The sequence below is a fragment of the Pan paniscus genome, chromosome 5 (assembly GCF_029289425.2).
Source record: "Pan paniscus chromosome 5, NHGRI_mPanPan1-v2.0_pri, whole genome shotgun sequence".
In the NCBI taxonomy this organism is placed as follows: domain Eukaryota; kingdom Metazoa; phylum Chordata; class Mammalia; order Primates; family Hominidae; genus Pan; species Pan paniscus.
Genome location: NC_073254.2, coordinates 113449181 through 113472171, shown reverse-complemented (window position 1 = coordinate 113472171; position 22991 = coordinate 113449181). Strand labels below are relative to the sequence as shown.

Below are 22991 nucleotides of genomic sequence, written 5' to 3'. Positions count from 1 at the left end.
CGCAAATCATTTTTAGAACATTGTAATTACCCCAAATATAAGCCTTATATCTATCAACAGTCAAATGCCATTTTTGCTTACTACCCCATCCCCTGAAAACTGGTAATCTATTTTCTACATCTATAGATTTGCCTATTTAGGATATTTTATGTAAATTGAATCATACAATATGTAGTCTTTTATGATTGGATTCTCTTATGTAGCATGTTTTAAAGATTCATCCATGTCGTTTTATGTGTCTGTATTTAACTCCTTTTAATTGGTGGATTATATTCCGTTGTTTTAATTCATTCAGTAGTTATGGACATTAGGTTGTTTCCACTTTTTGGCTATTACAAATAATTCCACTATGAACATTAATGTACAGGTTTTTGTGTGCATGTATGTTTTCATTTATCTTGAGTATATACCTAGGAGCAGAATATACTACTTGGGTCATGTAGTAACAATGTTTATTCTTTTGAGGAACTGGTAGTCTTTTTGAAAGTGGCTGCACCATTTTACATTCCCACAAGCAGTGTAGGAGAGTTCTAATTCCTCCATATTTTCACCAACACTTGTTATCTTTTTGGTTATAGCCATCCTAGTAGATGTGTGGTTTTGATCTGCATTTTCCTAATGGCTAATGATGTTGAACATCTTTTTAAGTGCTCAGTAGCCTTTGGCACATCATTTTTTATGTGTTTATTACTCATTTGTAAAGCTTTCATGGAGAAACATCAATTCAGATTCCTTGCCTATTTTTGATTGGCTTATTGATGGATTTTAATTTTTGCACTTTTAAAAAATTATTGATAATATCTAATTTTACCTCCTCAGTGTTATAGGGGAGATATTTTATTATCATGTATTCTTTAGAGACTTTGATAGTCCAAGAAAATACCTGGAACCTCCAGGATGTTGGTTCTGAACACCTATACAAATTTTTTAAAATATAGAAATGTCTAGGCCCTAATAATGATTTAATTATTTGGATAGAGTCAAGACATTAGTGTCCTATCAAAGCCTTCCTAATGTTCAGCCATGGAGGATAGCCAAGCAAGATATGGATTATCAGTGCCTTAATGTTCAGGATGGTGTGAAGTATGTCTGAGATAAAAGTTGGTGCTTAAGAGTTCCAAAAAATCAGTCCATTAAGGATCAGGAAATCTTTTTTTGGCTGTAAAAGAACTCTAGAAGTAGGTGGATTTTCTAGCAACAAGATTGTCGGAAGGGGGATCCTTAGAAATATAATCAGGTAAGATTTCTCCCAAGCATGCACTTATAGGTCATAAACCTAAAAAACTGGACCAAGTATGGGTATCTGTGCCCTCATTCAGGAAGAAGATACATTCCATTTCTACTTAATTGGTTAAGCTAAAGAGGCATGGGAATGTATGGCTTTTGGGTGGCCTTTAGGATTGTTCATTTACAGTTGTTATACCAGTACCCTGATTGGTCCACTGACTGCATAATGCAAGTATAGTCTCAGTGGCCTGGCATCCCATTGCTTAAACAAAACATCTATTGAAGACAACTATGGAATATGTGATTGTTAGGAGAATTTAATGGAGAATCATCATAGAAGGTTTTGGTATCAACTCTCTTGTATATTTAAATATATTTGATTTCAGAATTTTGGTGCTTTTTTATTCTTAAATAATTTATAAATGGGAAACCTGATTGCCTTTCATGTTCTTTGTTAAAAATTTTAAATTAAAAATATTATTTAAATCAACTTTGTGGGACAATATTTAAATAGTTGAGATTAAATACAATAAACTACATTTATTTCGTAACAGTAATATAGCAGATCTTATGACTTAATGTGTTGTAATATCATTTAGTAGATATATTGCAGTAAATAATACTATTACTCTGGTATATAGAAGTTTCATGTATCTCCTAGATTTCCTTTTTCTTTGGTGGTTTTGCATTTAAAGAACAGACTAAGCAAAAACTTGCTTAACATATGAAATCTGACAAGATTACAGGTTTTAACTCTAGGATAATGAGCTTTTTTTATTCATTAAGGCCCTAAGGACTAAAAGAACAGTCAAAAGAATCAATCCTAGGCCTTCATGGTATCATGGAAAAATACTGTTATTAAAATAAGAGGTGAAATATTATTTTTACAAAAGTAATTAAATATTTAAAACAATTTTTATACATATCCCTAATTTTTATCAATATAATGAATGTTCAGTTAGAAAAGCAAAAACATCAAAAGACACAAAGTTACAATGCTATATTTCTTAATGTCACTAACTTTATCCATAGGGTACATACTATATCAAAGGGCACATGCTATATCAATTAAAGTTTGCTTTGAGTTCATGTGCTATTGAACAGATTGAGAAATAAAGCAGAGGAAAAATTTGTAAAACTGCTGTTGCACAATTCCTAGAATGTTGTTGTATACTACATAATTATGTATGAAGGGAATTTATCTCTAAGGTTTCAGAAGGCATTTACCTCTGAAGACTTTTTACTGGTAGTTTCCAGAAAACCAGCTGCATTTAGAGAGAGGAGAAATTGCCTGGATTTCCATGTAGCTTTTCTGGGAGTAGTTGGTGAGCTCGTCTAACTTTCCTGTATGTATGTATCTCTCAGATATGCCACTTTACCCTGCTTTATCTCATTGAGTATTTAACTCTAGGTATTTCGTGTAGATATCTTATCACAATTTCTAATGTTAAGAGCATCTGTTACTGCTTTCCCAAGCTTTTTCCACCCAGTAGATCACTGTTATCATAAGAGGTACTGCTTTTGGTTTTTTTGCATGTTCTTGGCTTTACTCTCAACACCATTGCTCCAGCGCTTTTGTACTTACTTTCAATAACTCTAAATTGGTAGTTTCCTTTGAGATCAAATGAAAACTGGCTTGCTTCAACTTATTATTTTCAATATTAACTGAACTGAGACAGAATATTACTTCAAAGAAAAAATGTTAAGACTTTTATGATCACATTTTTCCGGTATTGCCTTTATATATTTAATGATAGTCATACATATATTCCATAATTGTGCAGGTATCATCAGTGTCAAAATTCATAGTGAAATTGACAATATCCGTTTAATATCTCTTCTTAAGGTATGTTGGGATATTATTTCATAGCTTTCTAAGTTAAAGTAATAGCTTTCAATTAGTAAAAATGTATAATAAAAATAATAAGGATCCATTGAAAATTAAGTTTTAGGGTAGCTAAAGCCCTTGAGTCCCATTACGTAAGTGTCAAACTTTGGCTCTTTTAACAGTAAATGATGATGGTAGAATAGCATAAGGCTGAGTGTCAGTAGTCCTGTGTTTTAAATCCAGTTTTATCCTAGACAAATATCCTATCCAGAATTATTGGAAGAACTCAGGTTACTTTTGCTTTAAATCTGTTTTCCCATCTGTTAAAAGGGTAACAGAATTCAACGTAATTTGAAAGTTAAGTGATAAGAGTTTGAAATTTCTCTGCATTAGTATCATATAGATTCTTGAAATCATGTAAGTTGAGCAAGAAATGCACCTCATTTGTGGAAAAAGGGGAATCAGCCTTTATTTAGAGGCTTTTATTTGCAATGGGAGAATGAGAATTCTGAGGAATTCCACTAGTAAACATCATTTTGGAAATGTTAAATCGTGTTGCCATTGTCCCCCCATAACCTCCTTGCCCTGTAAAACAGTAAACATACACACAATGTCATCAAAAACTTGTCAGCACACACCTCTTATTTGTCTGTATGTCTACTTTGGTTGTTTGTTTTACTTCTCCAGGCCTTAATGTCTCAGACAGCGAGTTGTGAGTAAAGCATTGCTTTCTCTGTTTTATGGAATGTTGTCTCTGATCTTTGAATTACAAATAATACATAAAGCAAGATACAATGAATATTTTAAAAAAGAAGAATTTCCATCCCGAGAAATCTAAGCTAAACCCTTTATCCTTTCTGTTAACCATATTTTTTAATGTGACAAGATCATATATTTAGAAACATTTTAAGGTTGTATATTTTTGTTATAATGTTTAGTAATCAATATCATTGTTCTCTCTATGCCTTATATTTGCAATAATTGCTATTGAAAACAAGTGAAGATGCATTATGCATCTTTGCTTAATGTTTTTGTAACTGCTTTCCTCTTGTATTAATTGAGAAGCCAACTAAAGACAACATAGCCAACTGGCTTCTGAGGGCAGTAGTGGGTCATAAATTTACAATGAGATGGTTGTAGCCATGTATAAATCTATCTGTCTATCTCTATCTCTCTCTCTCTCTCTCTCTCTCTCTATCATCTATTGATCGATGGATCTATATTCACAACATAACATACCTTTAAATTGAGTCTTTAAATTATATAAAATACCTATCTTGTTAATGTAAATCTACTTTCTTGATGCCCCCTAAATTATTTTGAGCTCCCAAATATATCAAAACTGTGCGTTAAAATTCAGCATTTGAACAGAAGTTAAGGGATGACTCAACTGTTTTCTGGAAACTATGACATCTCAGTACTTTAGGATTGTTCTTGCTTTCCATGCCCCGCAGAGTGAAAAATGTGGTTAATTTTTTGCATAATACCCAAGTGGAGAATATTAAATGAACTTTCAGCCAATAAATTAAATGCTAAATTTTTATTTATGTTAAATTTTCACTAACTTTTCTTTACAGATATGATTTTCTTTTAGCTAAATATGAAGGTTACTGAAATTTAAGTAGATGTTTATTTAATAAATATGAAGAATAGATTGAATTTCTTCAATATATAATATTAATAAAAATTATTGAAATAATGTAAAAATAACTTGCTAAATTTTCATTGAAAATAAATATAAATATATGAAATGTCCAGTGATATTAAATGGTACACTGTTACTGGATTTAATTACAGAATCTAAATGAATAAGAGCAACTTCATTAGGAGGTGGCAGAAATGCTCGCTGTCCATCTCTGTTTGTTGCTGAGAAAAGTTGCTGTGTTAGTGTGATTGCACCCTAACCCTCTCTCGGCAGAGGACAAACAGGGCCATAATCTACTTGCCGTTGATGGCTTTCCCCTTGTTTCTGGTGGTGCAGCCATCTCCTATTCATAGGATTTCATTATTTTTAGTAACAAAGAAGTTCACTTAGTGGAAACCAGCCTGCCTTATAACTTAAATTGGTTGAAATTCTATCTTGGAGTTTCCTGAAAATTTGGGAAAATATATTTCTATCATTTTCAGGTGAAAAATTTTACATAGTTATTTATTTCTAGTCTGGTAATTAAAGTTACATTAATGTTTTTCAACATGAACCAAATCAACATGTCAAAAGTTAGTTTAAAGCTATATTATATTAAGAAAACATAACTTGAAGTGTTCTAATGCAGACCAACAAACAGTTAATTATGTTGAAATCCAAGTTAAATTTGAATTATATATCGGAATTAAATGTTCTAAGGTTTTGGCTAAATAAATTATGCCTGTATTCAGTTTTCTGCTCCAGACTTTGGCCTGGTGCCAACTGCAGGTGCAAGTTTGCTGTATCATTTTGTTTGTATTATTTTGTTTTAAGATGAACTATCATAACATTTGGCTAGTGAAATACCCTAAAATGAATATTTTATCATAAAGAGCTTGTTTTACATACATCAAATTTAATATTTGATTCCTTGCTAAATAATACAATTTTTCTTTAAAGATCGATTTGCTCTCATGTCTCAATTTTTGCTTTCTTTTGCATACCCAGCCTGTGGCCGTGGGTTCTACAAGTCTTCCTCTCAAGATCTTCAGTGCTCTCGTTGTCCAACTCACAGTTTTTCTGATAAAGAAGGCTCCTCCAGATGTGAATGTGAAGATGGGTATTACAGGGCTCCATCTGACCCACCGTACGTTGCATGCACAAGTGAGTTGTATTATGAAAGTAAAGGACTTTCCAATCCCTTCCACTCATTTGTACTGTTGTGACATCAATGAAATAGATATTGAATTTGTGATACATTCTTAATTATACTTAAATATTAAAATTATTTTAAAATATTAAGATAAGAAAATTTTCCTTCATAAGCAGATAGGTTTAGTAATATAAATATATCTTACATCAACTTTGGTGTTTTTCCACGTCTGCAAAATTAAGATGCATTTTAATATTTTTCACATGTATCTCATAAGAATCATAAGTAAAATTAAAAGTTATTAGGGTCGGTCAGGCAGGGTGGCTCATGCCTGTAATCCCAGCACTTTGGGAGGCCAAGGCGGGTGGATCATAATCACCTGAGGTCAGGAGTTCGAGACTAGCCTGGCCAACATGGTGAAACCCCGTCTCTACCAAAAATACAAAAATTAGCTGGGAATGGTGGCGCCCACCTGTAATCCCAGCTACTCGGAAGACTGAAGCAGGAGAATCACTTGAACCTGGGAGGCGGAGGTTGCAGTGAGCCGAGATTGTGCCACTACACTCCAGCTTGGACAATAAGAATGAAACCTCGTCTCAAAAAGAAAAAATAAGTTGTTAGGGTCTTGCATGGATATTAAATGTTATTAAAAAGTAATGGTTTCTGAATTAAAATTCCATTACTAAACAGAGCAGATCTCACTAAATAGAGCAAATCTCACATCTTGGTTCTTCAATTAATGAATGTTTGAGAGATCCAAATCCAAAGCCAATCCAGACATTGCTATAAATCATTCTTGAGTATATTAAAATGAATAAATGTATTCCCTGTTATGTGGTTAAAAGGAGAACTATTTTTAAACTACTGCACAGCTGTTTTTTTTAGGTGCATTAACTGTACTGTTTTAATTGCTTGGAAGGAAAATAGTTAAAGACTGTGGCAAAAGTACAAAGACAGTTGTTATCCTGTTTTCATTTTGACGTATTAAAAGGAAAATAAATAAAGCCTCTTGCCAAGTGAATTCAAGGAGGCTTTTATACAGCTTTTCTAGTAAAGGTAATGAAATGTTTATGTGAAAGAAAGCATTTCAACTCGTTTTCTCTTTGGTAATTGAGCTACTAGCTTAATGCCCCACACAGATCCTTTTGTTCTTTTTGTTTGTATGTTTTTTTTTTCTATTTTTGCTTATTTACTTATTTATTCTTGGTTTCCCAAGGGCCTCCATCTGCACCACAGAACCTCATTTTCAACATCAACCAAACCACAGTAAGTTTGGAATGGAGTCCTCCTGCAGACAATGGGGGAAGAAACGATGTGACCTACAGAATATTGTGTAAGCGGTGCAGTTGGGAGCAGGGCGAATGTGTTCCCTGTGGGAGTAACATTGGATACATGCCCCAGCAGACTGGATTAGAGGATAACTATGTCACTGTCATGGACCTGCTAGCCCACGCTAATTATACTTTTGAAGTTGAAGCTGTAAATGGAGTTTCTGACTTAAGCCGATCCCAGAGGCTCTTTGCTGCTGTCAGTATCACCACTGGTCAAGCAGGTATGTTTTGTGTTTATCTTCACTGAATGAAATAATGTGACTACCTAAATGAGGTGTCTTACTTGAACATTTAGTTAGTTTCTCTGCACAGAGCTTGATTCTTCCAGCTTGTTGATTATTTACAGCTTTAACTTTTCCTGTTGCTTGTTACACCATTAGTGTACTCATTAACATCTTCAGAGATCTGGCAGGAGAAATAAAAGGAGATAAAATTGGCCAGGCGCGGTGGCTCACACCTGTAATCCCAGCATTTTGGGAGGCTGAGGCGGGCAGATCACAAGGTCAGCAGTTCGAGACCAGCCTGGGCAACAAGAAACCCCATCTCTACTAAAAATACAAGAATTAGCCGGGCATGGTGGTGCACACCTGTAGTCCCAGTTACTTGAGAGGCTGAGGCAGGAGAATCACTTGAACCTGGGAGGCAGAAGTTGCAGTGAGCCGAGATCGTGCCACTGCACTCCAGCATGAGTGACAGACTAAGACTCTTGTCTCCGGAAAAAAAAAAAAAAAGGAGATAAAATTGTAAACCCTTAAGACTGCTATAAAACAAATAACTCCACTGAAAGATCTAGAGGAGGGGAGTGAAAATAGTGGTCAAAATGAAATAAAGGATGTATTCACACTTTTACCTTTTTGTTTGTTATGCTCATGATCATAAACTACATGATAATTAGGAATAATGAAAGAGTTGGCTTCATTGTCTCACATAATGTTACCCAATTTTTTACTACATAGACTATGGTCTTTGTAATATATGACGAGTCTGCATTTTAATATGCATGAGGGAATTTTAAGTTCATCAGTAGATTTGTGATCATATTAATTTGCATTTTTATATTCGAATAAATGGCAGATTTCATGAGGATTTCAGAAGAAATGGCATAACCATGATAATAGTGCACTTGTAGCTTAGCCTAAAGGTAGTTTACACTTATTTTCTTACTGGCACTTGAAATGCCCTCCTTAAGTTATTCTTTGTTGTGGTTAGGTATGTTTTGGAAAATACGAATTGGAGACTTTCTAAACCTTCAGAAAAATCTTACTGCTGAAGGAAATCTCAGAAATTAGGGGCTTTCTCAGTCTTTTCAAAAATTCTTATTGCTGAAGATAGATGCTATGTAGTAAATGCAACAAAGTGCTACGTTATCAACAATATTAAAATCGGGCCTTTACTAGAGTAGTGTGTTGTGTGAACAATGTAACAAGCTAATAACAAGGTCCTCTTGGTCTTTGGCTGGCTGTCTAAAAGCAACCAGTATTATCCCAAATTCCTGGACACAGACTAATCTATTCTTCATTTCCGTGCTAATTTTAACCAACTGTTACCTATTTAGATTATATCTACATAATGAAAACTATGTATATGATCTCAGGCTTACCATTTTTTAACAAATTAGTGGGTTTTTATTCTAAAGGTTTCATTCTGATGCTTATTTCAAAGGCTGTTTGAATCAGATCTCCTATTTATAAGAGCAGATATCGGGAGGTAAAACATAGAAATGTAAATCTTTAATAATTAGACAAAAAATAAGTGATTTAGCTAATTACCTGGACTTACCTATTTTACTTTGGACTTACCTCTTTTATTAGCAATATTTATCCTATTTATTTTAAAATGCTGTTGTCATAAGATAGTTCCACTTGTGTTGTTTTATATATAAATTTGTTGTCATAACTTTGCAGTGAGTGGATTTGAAACGTTTTTAGGTTTATGATTTTGACATAAGAGCTATCTTTTGGAAGCATTAATATAAACTTGGTTCTACTAAGTTAGAATGACATTCTTTTATTCCTGCTAATATCAAGAAGTGACATTTTTATTTTTGAATATAACCAGGTGATGCTGAACTGATACCAGAAATAGTGTTTGCCAAATTGGCCACTTTGGGGATGTCTTTTCATGTTCCTAAAATGTCTATTGTTTGATTTCTCAAGTTAATACTATACAGGCTAAATATATTATCAAATTTCTGTAAGTTTCTGGAATCAAATATTTCGCAGTTGTTATGTAAAATGGCTTTGGATGTTGATTCCCTTCTGGTTAAGAACAAACTAGGTTGGCTGGAGGGTTTTTTTTTTTTTTTTGCTTTATTTGTGGGGGAGGTTGATTTAAATGTACAATAAATATATTGTGATGATTGTACAACAATCCTGTAAATATACTAAAAATACTTAATCGTATATTAAAATGAGTACATTTTATGGTATTTAAATTATACCTCGATGAAAAGAAAAAATGATAAAAAGAATACCTATACATTTATTAAATAACATAAACATAAATAAAGGTTAAAAAACTAGGTTTGCAGTTTTGTATTAAAATACTAATTCATGATTGCCTAGTCTGACTACATCTCAAATGCTAAAACTCATGAATTTACAGTTAACTTTTTCTAACAGAGGAAATTTGGAATGTGTTAGTGACTATTGTTATTTTGTGTGAGTATACTCAGTTCCCTCCATTACCATATTTTTGCTCTTCCTAAAGGGGGGTGATTTGAAACTTTGTCCGAGTTCAAAACTATCCAAGGAACCCTGTAAAACCCTTGAAATTATCATTCTCCATTAAACAAATAGCATCATTTCCAACCTAGTTTATGCTGAAATCACTTCAACAGTGAATTTAAGTCTATATTTCTGGTTGGTTATCTTCCTCCTCAGCAATCCACTGATGCCTAGCATAAAAGGGTTTATTAAGAGAATTTCATGATTCTGGGAAAGCTTAGAGAGTCAGGATAACAAATAATCAGCCAGTGCTTGAAAGGTAGTGTGTGTACTTTGTAGTTCCTTTTCTGTTAAGTTTTGAGTTTGGAGCACAAGACCCTTTACCAGTATTTGTGTGAGTAGAAGTGTATTGAATATCCTTTGCTCACAGGAAGAATAGGGCCATTGGTATCAAGGGCCCTGAGTTCTAGTTTCTAGTCTACCTCTATGAGGTATATACATTTTGGGTCGATCACTAAACTCCTCATGAAAAAAAAATGGGGATAAAATAATACCTACCTTCCTGTATTATCGTGTTAAGTGAGATGATGTTAGAGGAAACTAAACTCATACATTGCCATAAAAATGCTAATGCAGTGAATAGCAAAATGAATGCCAATTAGTCCTCTTTTTATGTAACTCTTTGGGAACCTGTCAAGGCAAAATGGACCAATTTCTTTATCTGCAGAAGCATGAGGGAAAATAATGTGAGTGCAGAATTGGCAGTTAACGTATTATAACATTGGAAGAGGGAGAAATTAATTTTGTTTGGCCTGTAAAAAATATGACTTATCTAGTTATCAATTATCTTATGATAGAGGTTCTTATGTAAACCTTAGCTTTAAGATAGATTTGTATTGAAAAGCATATTTTAATATTCATATTTATATACTTTTAATATTTACTTATCATGAACATGCCATACACAAGCTGGCTGAACCATACATTTTTGTTCTTGTTGTTTTGTTAGTAATTATATTGATCTATTAAGGCTGAAGTCAGAAAGATCAAGTTACGTACAATGGAGATATTTTTTAAAATATAGAAGTAGGGGGAAAACATATGTATTTAATTTATGACATTATGACCCTTATTCTTCCTTATATTTAAAAGTTCTCTTTAAAAAATGCCTTTTTTAACCTTTTATGTTAAGTTCAGTGGTACATGTGCAGGTTTGTTACATAGGCAAACTTGTGTCATGGGAATTAGTTGTATAGATTATTTCATCACCCAGGTATTAAGCCTACTGCTCATTTGTTATTTTTGCTAATCCTCTCCCTCTGGCCACCCTCCACCCCACAGTAGGCCCCAGTGTGTGTTGTTCCCTTCTGTGTGTCCCTGTGTTCTCATCATTTAGCTCCCACTTATAAGTAAGAACATGTGGTATTTGGTTTTCTCTTCCTGTGTTAGTTTGCTAAGGATAATGCCCACCCACTTCATCCATGTCACTGCAAAGGACACGATCTTGTTCTTTTTTGTGGCTGCATAGTATTCCATAGTTTTCCATTCTTAAGCACTATTTAAGTGCTGCTTTTTAATATTAGTTTGTCCAACTACACTAAGTACCTAGTGCATGTCAAGCACTATGGGGGATGCTAAGGATAGGAAGGTAAAGAATGGTTCTCTTCTTAAGTATCTAACAATAGAACACTTTATTATAATGTTGTAGAACAACATTGGGAACAAAGTACAAAACTCTGAAGAATGATTCATTCAGAGAACAAATGAAAGCCCTTCCATAAAAGATGTTAGTCAGTCTAGAGTTTCAGAATGGATGTGATTTTGCTAGATGTAAGAGTATAAAAGTAAATCCTATTCTAGGCCCTGAAGAATACTACCCCTTTTCTGTAATCAGAACATGGTAATTGCCACTACCTTCCTTCCTGAGACTAAGTATGGTAGCACAGAAGTAGTATGCAGAAGTATGAACGTTAATAAAAACAGATCACTCAAAAAATGCTGTTTCTTTCTTTAATACTTCATTCACTCTGGGATTATTTAAGCAATTGTAATATGTGGTCTCTCCTCAAAGGGAAATAGATGACTTAGCAATTATCCTTCAAGTCAGGAACTGTGTCATGTTTATCTGTGTCACCACCATCAAATACAGTCTTTTCTGCATACTAGCTGTACAAAAAATGTTGTGGAATTAGGCCAATGGGAAAACCAGAAAAATTAAATCATTATACAAGAGTGAAACCATTAAGGCATTAATAGAAAAGACTTATTATTTGATATTAGATGACATAATTACATGATTTTAGACAAGTTACTTCACCTCTTTATACTAGAATTTTCTCCTCAAGTGGTACACTATTTGACTCGTCATATTGTAAAAATTGAGCAAATAGCTTAATTCCAGGTACATTTATTAGAATAAAAAGGTGTGTTACTGTCCTGAAACAATTATAAGAGCAGTAATTAAAATATTACTATTTATTGAACACTTACTATGTTCCTGGTACTTTTTGAAATGTAAAATGTGCATGAAAAGAGTGTCAAAGTTGAGTCACCTAACTTTTTTGGCCTCATATTTTCCCCATAGGCAACTGAGAGATTTGGGGCATAAGACCTCTCAGACCTCCACATATATTTATAACTAAATAAATAAAGTAGTATCTCAGTATAGAGTACAAACGTATCACTATGCTACACTATTCACTGTACACTATTAATAGGTGAGTGATACTGTACATATACTACAGTTTTTAATGAGAGTGATAACTATTTTAATGCTCTGGAAAGCATCCGGAAGGAATTAGGATGAAAACTGAAACCTCTTGAAAGAGGTTAGGGATAGTTTCTCAAGTTGGGCTCCCCAGGAAGCAAATACTTATATGGAGATTAGCGTGCATGAGTTTTATTAGGAAGAATGTTTGGGATCAACACCATCAGAGAGAAGGGAAGCAAGCAGGACCAAGCAGAGCAGGGCTGAGCTGTGATGGGGTCTCATTGGAATCATCAGCCAACTCCATGGGGAGTGCTCTACCTGTAATGAACCCTCAGGTTGTCCCTAGGTGACAGTTATATACGTCTATGTTGTCCAGACATGGGTTGCAGTTTTTCCTAGGAATGAGCAAGGTGTTACTTTTCAGAAAGGAAATTCTAAATTAGGCAGGGAACTGAGGCCTGTTTTCTGGCAAATATCTCGGCAGCTGGGCAAATAATTTCTTTAGTCCTTTTCTAAGGAGAATGTGGGCAGCCCATTACAATATCCATTATAGAGGGTTAAATTATGCAAAAGAATAAGAGTGGCAGCATTCAGAGTGTGATTATGGAATAATGGTATGAACTGGATGAATAAAGATTTGTGGGAAAGATTACTGGGGAATTTTTATTTTTAGGAAAAGAATCTTTTCTGATAGACAGCGGGGAAACCTGAGTGTTTTTGAACAGGAAAGTAACAGATTGACCCTGGTTTAACTTAAACTTTTGTGTATCTTCCGCAGTACATTTCACGTATTACATATAGTCGTTTGTTAAAAAAAAAAAAATTCCTGCCTAGTGATACTGTGGAAAAAATGTGCAAAACATACAGTTTCTGAAAATATAAGAAGGCTTCAAAGAATCTGCCATTATGGTGTGGAGACATCTCAACTATCTTCAAAGGTCTCTTTAGAGTCTCTCAAAAAGAATTATATTTTATCCCCATCATCAATTTTGTTGTGTATGGATGAATGATCTATATGACACTCACTCAGATTATATTAAAATTTGAACTAAATTTGTGGAGTTGTTAAGACAAGAACTGATATCATTTTAAAAGTAAAATTTTGAGGGTTCGAATGACTTTACAAAGGTCACACGGTAAATTATATAGTGATGACCCAAATGATTGCAATCAAATACACTTCTTACCTCAAAATTATTAAGCGTTTATGCAATCTTATCATAGAGTGCTATCTTTAAAAATGTAGCTCCATAATCCATTACACGAGAATTTGCAGATTGGTTTAACGGTCAGTGATAAGAGCTGTTAAGTGAAAAGGAGACCTACTAAGAAGTGTTATTTCCTGAGAATATTAACAAATGTAATCTTTGTGGGATAGCATTGCTAAATATAGCATTTGCCTTCTCATTACTGTTTTATTATCTTTCTTCAAGAAACTTTAAAAATAGCCCTGCATATTTTAAACTGACTGACTTTCCTGTGTTTTTCAATGCCCAGATCTAATTTCTCAGCCAAAATAAAGATTTGCGTCAGTATTCCCTTTACTTTGATTTGTAATGTTTATATAATGTACCAGATGAAATATAACCTGAGTCATGTGATATAACATTATACATAAGCAAAATTATCCCCAAAAAAGACAAAACCAACAATCATTTTCTTTATTTGTCAGAAGTAGCTTCACTCACATGAATTAATGTGACTCAACTGTGATTGTTTTCTCATAAATTAACGTAGATCGTCTCTTTTCAATGATTTAATGCACACACATCAAGTTATATGTCTTTTAATAAGTAAATTAATTCCATTTAAATTTGTGTATTTTTATACTTGTTAGGAATATATAAGATTGATTTATATTTTAAAGGAACATGATATTGAGAAAATATATTTTCTTATTTTAGAACATTTATTGGTTATATAAAGTAATATTAAACACAGCATTCTCCACAGGGTGAAACAAGGCATAATTGTTTTATCACTAGGTTAAAAATATATAAATGCAAAAAACAGGAACCATTTTGTAGAGATAGTGTTATTGTTATTAAAACATACATTCATATGTACACCTATGCCATCTGCAGCAGAGAATCAATCGAATAAATTTCCTTTAACAGTAAACTGTTCAAAATATGCATTTCTGTTACATTTAGACATTTTATAAACCTGAGGTATCCGAAAGTGCAGGATTTAGTCATTCTAATTCATGCCCTGCAGGGCATGACATTTTAGTAATTCATATGCTTTGCTTAAACAAGGAGTAACTTTAGACTGTTAGTGAAATTTATTTAAGTATTTTTGTGACACCATAAATATGAAAACATATATATATAGATACATTTACATTTTTATTTAGTGGCTGTAAGTTATTAAAACATACAAAAAGGATGATATTTTAGATAACTATTTTAATAAAATTTTAATTAGGTAACATACTACCATGTTGACATTAATACTAATAACCAGGATTTATGTAGTGCTTAGTATAAAACATGTTGATTCCTTTACACGTAAAGGCCCATATGTTTGCACAGTATCTTCACATTCCGAATTTATCATGTAAGTTTAAGAGAAAATTACATGTTTCTGTGATATGGTCTTATACGAAGTGTATCATATATTTGTAATATTCTTCACATATTAGTTGTGAAAAGTTTATCTTTCCTCTTAGGCTTCATGTTATAAGAAAATGGCGGTACCTTTGATCATACTCTCTAGCCCCATCAACATATTGGGCCCAGGGTAGATGGTTAGTAAATATTTGTTGGCTGAGTACATAAATTCTTTGTATACTGTAATATGCAAAGAAAATTTCTTAGACTATCTAGGTTGTTACAGAAGACATTAATTTAATTCAAATGATATAATGTTATTTAAATTATGCAATGAGTACATAAGTTAATAATTTCAAGTATAGTCATTTTGCAATTTGGTCCTAAAACTGTAAATATATTTAAAATCTTAAACTGTTTACAGCCATAATGTGGTATTTACGCAGGAATTTTAAACAAAAGCTTAACCTTCTTATAAAATATTAAAGGTACAAATAAACCTTAACTTTGAAAACTTTCGTAATGCTTCATATTTTGAAAGCTTGTTGAAAATATAATTAATTTATATCTTTTATATAACATTGAATATGTAGAAGCACAGAGATCAGGATTGGAGATGCTTTCTTTAGTACCTAGGAAAATAATATCAGCTTTTCATACATTATTTTAATATTTTTTATAGTTTGGTATATTTAGGTTTTAATATTTTTGTATTTTTTTTGGTTTGGTGACAGCTTTAAGGCTACAGCACATCACTGTGCCATGACTCTTCTCAATTAAAACATACATAAGGAAATACCTCTAAGTAACCTGTGTTCTCATCCCCACACCCTAATCTTGCCACCTCAGCTCCCTGATCTCCAGTCCCAGTATCTTTCTGAGTTGTCAAAACTATCCTTTTCTGATATGGTTAATATTTGTAATGAAATAGGCTTATGTTGAGGTTACGGTGACAAGTTGATCTGCATACTGTTTAATGGACATGCTCTTAGTAGACTCTTGAAAAAATCCTTGTATAGAGTATTTTAAGTTGCTTCTCATATTTCCAATTTAATGCTTCTTTATCTTTTCTTAAATTCTTTGATCTTTGAATTGCTACTTTGTAAATAATGATGTTTACATACATGGGAAGCAAGAGTTCATTTTTTGCAATAACCCAGTTATTCTACTGCTGTGATGGAATTGTGTCCCCTCAAAATTCCTATGCTGAAGCCCTAACCCCCAATGTAACTGTATACTTTCCTCCACACACACTGAGAAAGGCCATGTGAGCACATAGCAAGAAGATGGCCATCCCCAAGCCAGAAAGAGAGGCTTCAGCAGAAACTGAAATCTGTTGGACCTTGACTTGGGACTTCTAGCCCTCAGAACTGTGAGAAAACAAATTTCAATTTAAGCCCCTCAGTCTGTGGTATTTTCTTATAGCAACAAATGCAGACTAATACTCATCCCTGAGATAATTTAATTCCATCCTGAAAAGTCTTTATTTTCCATATGCATGAGGACAGCTAAGGCATGTAAAATTTTATTTATGGGACAAGAAATGACAGTGGTAGAAATTTTATGCATTTTTATGATTTTTCCCCTCCAAAAAACCCTTAACTTGTTTAGTGCAGTACCTTTGTAAGTAGCAGAAAATGACCAATAGTAATGTTTTATTTTCAATGTCCAAGACAGGTTTTTATTTTTTAACAGAGCCAGTTAATCATCTAATAAATTTTAGAAGGTGATACATTGATGGTAACAGAACATCCAATATAAAAGTTATAATAAATTTTGTTCCCAAGTTTTGTAGCTTGGGTAAGTTTGTCAAATTCTTGGCAATTTTAACCTAATAATTTCTACAAGATTAAGCAGTCAGTACCATTTCAGGATTTTCTTAGGAAAAAGTGTTTATAGCTCTATATTTTGGAGATACAAATTTGTAATTTGTTAAATTTAAGCATCCTCTTCAAAAAATATGACTTCCCATTAGGATCATTATCCTGGAATAGTCCATAATGATGGAATTATATAAAGTAATTCTTATTACATGTATTGCCCTTAATAGAAGATCGTTTATTTTGCAATTGCGAGTTTATGTAGTAGACATTGTAAGTAAGCTGAATATTCATCTACTAAAATAATATTTGCAAATAAATAGCCACTTTAGAGTAAAGAAGTTTGTAAGCTGAATATTCATCTACTAAAATAATATTTGCAAATAAATAGCCACTTTAGAGTAAAGAAGTTTGTTCAAGTGATATATAGAAAATCTGTTTTAAGTAAAATGTGACTAACTGGACCACATGCTCTTTACTTTTAGGGGAAAAATACAAAAAGCAAGTTAACAGGAGGAACTTAAATAAAATATGCAAAGTTTTTCAGGGCATAAACTTAGGTAAATATATATTGAATACAGTCTCTTTTTCTGGAGATAGTAAACAATTATAAATCATAAAAAATAACAAATATGTTATATTTTAGTAATACCCTGCCAAGAATACAAACTAACACATTTGTAATAGGTTTCCAATATACATTGACTAAAGAAGTGTTTTTGGTTAATCCTTCCTTGACTGAAACCAGTTACCTGATTTGCTTGGTTCTATGGTACAAACAGGTTTTGTTCCATGAGTCATGAATTAGTTTTTATGTAGCTAGCTATCCTGCCCATTTCTCTAAGTGTTATTGAAGCGGTAGCATTGTGGAGACAGACACAGTTTCAGAAAAATTTCATTTAAGAGCAAGAAATCAATAAGCTGCATTTCAGAGAATGAAAAGCCAATGGATAGTAATTTCATACATTATTCATGTAAAGACAAAGACACATAATATGAATTGGTAATAATGATGACGACAGTAGTAAAAACATGGGCCCATAAATTTTAAGTACATATTTAGGTTTTCCCCCAATCCCAATTCCTATGCACTGCCACTGTCAATCATATACACCATTTTCAGCCCTGGATCAGCTAAGGGACATAGCCTTGAAAGCTATGAAATGTAGGTGAATGATAGGAGATTGTCTTTAAATTTGGACAAGCATTTAGTTGTTGTTCTGTTTTCACTACATGTGTTCAGAGGGAGTAAATGTTGATTATTTTATCCCTTGCTTCGTTGGTGATGAATTGAAGCAAATTTGATCCAGACAAGCAATCTGGTGGAATGATGCAGAGCCATCCAAAAAAACATCTGTACTAATCTACCAATGCAGTAAATTAGAGCTACAAGGAAAAGGCATTGATCCACAAGAATCATTAACAGTTTTAACCAACTGATCCAAGTAATAGGGTAAAGGAGAGAACACTATCAAGATCTTGTTTTTCAGATCTGTCAGTTACAACTGCTAAAGCATGATTGTTACTTGTTTGAATTTTAATTGTTTTTATGACTTTGGTTCCCTTTGTACTAGTGTAAGCAATGAACAAGGATCAATTAAGAACCCTGGGAAAAAATTACCCAAATTCCCTGCACTTAATTTACAAATAGGTCAATCACAAAGGGAGAGATAATTGCTGCAGCCTTAACAAAATTAGTCAGGGACAAGGCAGAACAGATGATGTATGTTCTGTGACAAAATACATGGCAGAGATGTACATACAGTCGTGTAGCTGCTTGCCTTGTTTAAGACACAAGGACTACAGAGGAAGATTTGTGAAAAACAATTAGCACAGCTTTAAAGCATGCAGTTCTTAATTATCCATAGCGTGTTGACATCAGATAATTAGTGTCTTAATTTTTAATATTTCGTCATTAACTTCAGCATATAGAAAGATGCAGAACGTTGTCTGAGCATAGCATCCATAATGGAAATTGTATATGATGGTAAAAACAAAACTGGTTAAGCCATATCACTATTGTATTATTCAAATACTGCTAATACTCTTAAACTCAGCACCCTTAACTCTAGTTATGTCAGACTATACCACTGTGAACTGATGTATTTATGTGTATAGACATGTATAGACAGTAATAAACATATGTTCTTTAACCTCATACATTTTATGAGTACATACATATTCCTAAGAGAATGGGCATTCAAATGGTGGTAGGGCTTAAATGTTACAGCTTTAGGAATCTTTTGCCTATAGATGGTGAGTTAATGAGTGGCCTCTCCTGGGAAGAGGAGTGGAGGTATAATTTAAAAGTGTGACAAAAAAGTTTTGAGAAAACAAATAGTTAGGATGGAAGCATCTCAGAAGCACATGACAAAGACCAAAGAGGGGTGGCCAGGCCAGTTGAATAAGGGGGCTGTCACAATTACCAAAGGAAGGGAAATTTTCTCATTAAGTTAATCATAGAATCAAGTGTCACAGGAGGTCAATAGAATGAAGACACAAGAAAGTCTACTGGATTTGAAAATTTGGAACCATGAGAAACAGTTTTTACTGATAACTTGAGGTAGAAACTATCATAATGATGTTTACCATGGTCAAAAGCAAAGCCTGACACTATGGCATACGTAGTAGAGTATTCAGCTCAATGATGGCTGAATTGAATTGTAATAGATTACTTTTTATGCTGATTTCATACAACATTTATCAGACTGGTAAAGACTTTAAGACAGAGAATGAGTCTGAATTATGTTTGGAAAAAATTACTGCCTTTGTTCTTTTCTAATACATTATCATAACCTTGTTTTCTCCTTGTTTTGACATCTCATCCTATTTTCTCACATCCCTGACATCACCAAGAACCCAAATATAGCCTCACACAAATTTCATTGTTGAGAACCTGATAATCTCAGAAATAAAGGTCATAAAAAGAAAGATGTTAATTGTACAAAGATAAACTATGCATTTATAACTATCTCTCATCTAAGATAGTATCATTAATATTAAATGCTATAAAATCAAAGGACTGTTTATACACATCTAATACAGAGACTGTGTTATGCTAGATAGATGATAGATAGATAGACATGTATCTCTTCTTCTTTCTCCAGTAGATTTTAAATTATATGTCCCATATCATGAACTTGCCAATATAAAAAGTATAACCACCTAAAAATATGGAAATTTTATTTTTGCTATGTGCAGTATTTGTTAATACTGATAAGTCTTTTATTTTTAGACACATTTCCTTTATCTTTGAAAATTATATAAACAAAGAACAGAAAGCCATTATCTTATTTCAACAAACGTCGGATATTAATATAATTTGTAAGTGACTTCTGGTACACTTGCTGCATTAAACACTGGTGTTATGTTTGAAAATACAACAGCTGACCTCCTTTAGACTGCTGCCTGCCTACTTTGATGTTTCATTATTTTCTTCAATCCAAGGATGAAATGGATGAATGGATCTTAATTATAGTGTCCTGGTGACTCTTTTTTCGACCATTTTTCTGGACAAGCATCAGCTAATCTGACAAATCATGAACAGTTTACTTTATAGTTTGGCTGGGATTAAGTTACTAACTGGAACCTGCAGGGAATGCAAAAAGCAATGTCTCCTGATAAAATGCACTGGGTGTTTGCTATGCCTGTTTTCAATTTTAATTCATAACCTTTAGGAATGAAGAACTATAAACAGATAATTCTCTGACAGATATATTTTTATACACTTAAATTTATAGCACTTCAAACACAAACCCTGTATATCCAATTTACATATCTAAAATCTACATCATGTGTTTGACTTTGAATTTTTTTATTTCTGGAGTTTTCACTGTGTAAAAAGAGCTGCTTTGTAAATTTTTTTATGTAACACAATTTTAGAAATATTTCTTTCTTAGAACTAGGTTAAAACATCTGCAGTTATTATTTAAATTGCATGTAAGTGATTATAAAAATTTGATTATGTTTTAATTTGAAGTATTTTTATGTGATCCTGGGACAGATAGATTGTTGAAGGAATTTGAGTTCAAATTTTGGATGTTTTTCAAGTTTAAATTAAAAAGTATAAAGTTTTGGAAAAGTCAAATGACTATTTGAGGGTTTGTAATAACTGTTGTAGATCAGTATTATTCAAAGTTTTCCAAAGAACAAAAAGTGTTCAACTTTTATGCTTAGGTTATTATTATTTCTTCTAATAGTAATTGATTTTTTTGTGAATTCCATATGCCATCTGCTGGATGACACGATTTTCTTGTTCAGCATGAAGTTTGTTCTTGCAGACAATATGTGTTTTCTTTACACATATCAGTAAAGACGTGTTCATTAGTTAGAGTAGGCAAATGAATAACATGTAAAGCCATATTTTCTAGTAACTGTCATTTAGTTGGATATTTTGTTTCATCTTTCTTCTCTTAGATGCATAATAAACATATATAGGATAACTCAATATAGAAATTAGATTTAGTATCCTTCTAGGTAACTGAAATTACCCTGCCATCCTTATAAAACAGTATTTTTTATTGTTCTTACACTGTAAATAAATGTACTGGCAATAAAGAATTAACAGCACATCCAGGAAGACTTTATTTAATAATGACAATGTAAAATACTTCTTGTGCCATTCTATTTATCTAATTTATAACTCTATTTGATTACTCCAGCATGCCTTTATCTGTAAGAATTGCACCCTAGGGACTAGTCAACTTATTAATTCATCACTTGTCATTTTTTATGGTTGCAATCCCCATTATAGTATGAGCATAGAGTGATACTCTCTTCTGAAAGCTGCCAGCCAACTGGTTCCAGTCTAGGTGACCTTTTGTTTGTAACTATGGTCCTAATGGTTTTTCTATTGGCTTCTATTTCTAATAGATTACATTACAATCTACTTTTTTGTCTTATGGTATCATGATGAGGATAGGACAGCAAGAGTGAATTCCACACCTGCAATTACAGAGTTTTAAAAAGAGGAAAGACTTGCTTCAAGTTAACCTGTAGGCTTTTAAAAAAATGCCTTTTGATTTATCTGTCACCTGATCCATCAGCAATGAATAATTTTCATGGAAGGTGCACTTTAATTACATTCCCATTTGACTTGCATTATCAAGCCTTATCTAGGTAATTAATCTCACCAAGTATCCAATTTCGGCCTTTATTGCTGGCAGACAGACCTTCAGAATTATGTGTGCTTGAATGGGTCTTGGGCCTTTTTCACCAGGCAGGCCCTGAAAGAGATCTGAGGCCTTCCAAATCTTGAAAGTATGCCTATGAATTTTTTCTCTTAGATATTGTGAATAAATTAAATTATATTTGGCATCACAAATATACTTCCATAATCAAAGAAACCTATAGATTATTATAATCATGAAAATGATATTAAAATTGAGTCACCTTTCACTTCTAGGTATAACCAATCTGCATGTCATTTTGTATGTAGAGGACCTGTGCTGAATTATTAACTGTAGCTAACATTTGTATCAGTTTGCTGGTGTAAGTTTGCAAAAGCTACCATCTAAACTTCAGCATGTTGGTTTAGTTCAGGATTTAAGGTTTATATGAACTGAAGTGAATTGGGGTTAAAGATGGTTAGATAAAATTAGAAACATTTACAATTAGCCTCGTACTTTAAATTCAGTTATATACTCTGTTTTCTACAACTTTCTTTATTCTGAATTAATAGATACCTCACTTTTTATATTTTCCTATCTTTTGATTTTCATAATTTCTATCCCTTAATTTCTGAAACTGATTAATGTCAAAGGTCAGTGATCCTAACAACTTAGTTGACACACACACACACACACACTCAAAGTAAGTTTGAAATATAAAATTTGCCTTCTGTTGTAGTCCTATTTTATGATCTTGTGCAAAAATGCATAAATGTTTTATGATTTGTATATTTGGAAATTATGATTACTGTGTATGTAGTATTTTGCTTCTCTGAGAATATTTCAAGAAACCCTGGGGGTTCTCTGAAAATCAAATTAAAATATAGAGTAGATGGATTGGCTGTCTGTTTGAAAGTGACCTAAATATCTGCCATTATTTTAAGCTATAGATTGTCTGATTTGCAGAAGAGA

The 22991-nt window shown here is 32.9% G+C and overlaps 1 protein-coding gene across 5 annotated transcripts in view; it reads left to right on the top strand.

The window, feature by feature from the left end:
- Positions 1 to 22991, top strand: part of EPHA7 (EPH receptor A7) — a 178579-nt gene that overhangs the window by 55442 nt on the left and 100146 nt on the right. For all 5 annotated transcript variants that reach the window (XM_034962538.3, XM_034962537.3, XM_034962535.3 and 2 more), the window contains exons 4-5: positions 5688 to 5843; positions 7049 to 7384. In XM_034962538.3, coding sequence (XP_034818429.1) covers positions 5688 to 5843; positions 7049 to 7384 — 492 coding nt within the window. The remainder of the gene's footprint in view (positions 1 to 5687; positions 5844 to 7048; positions 7385 to 22991) is intronic.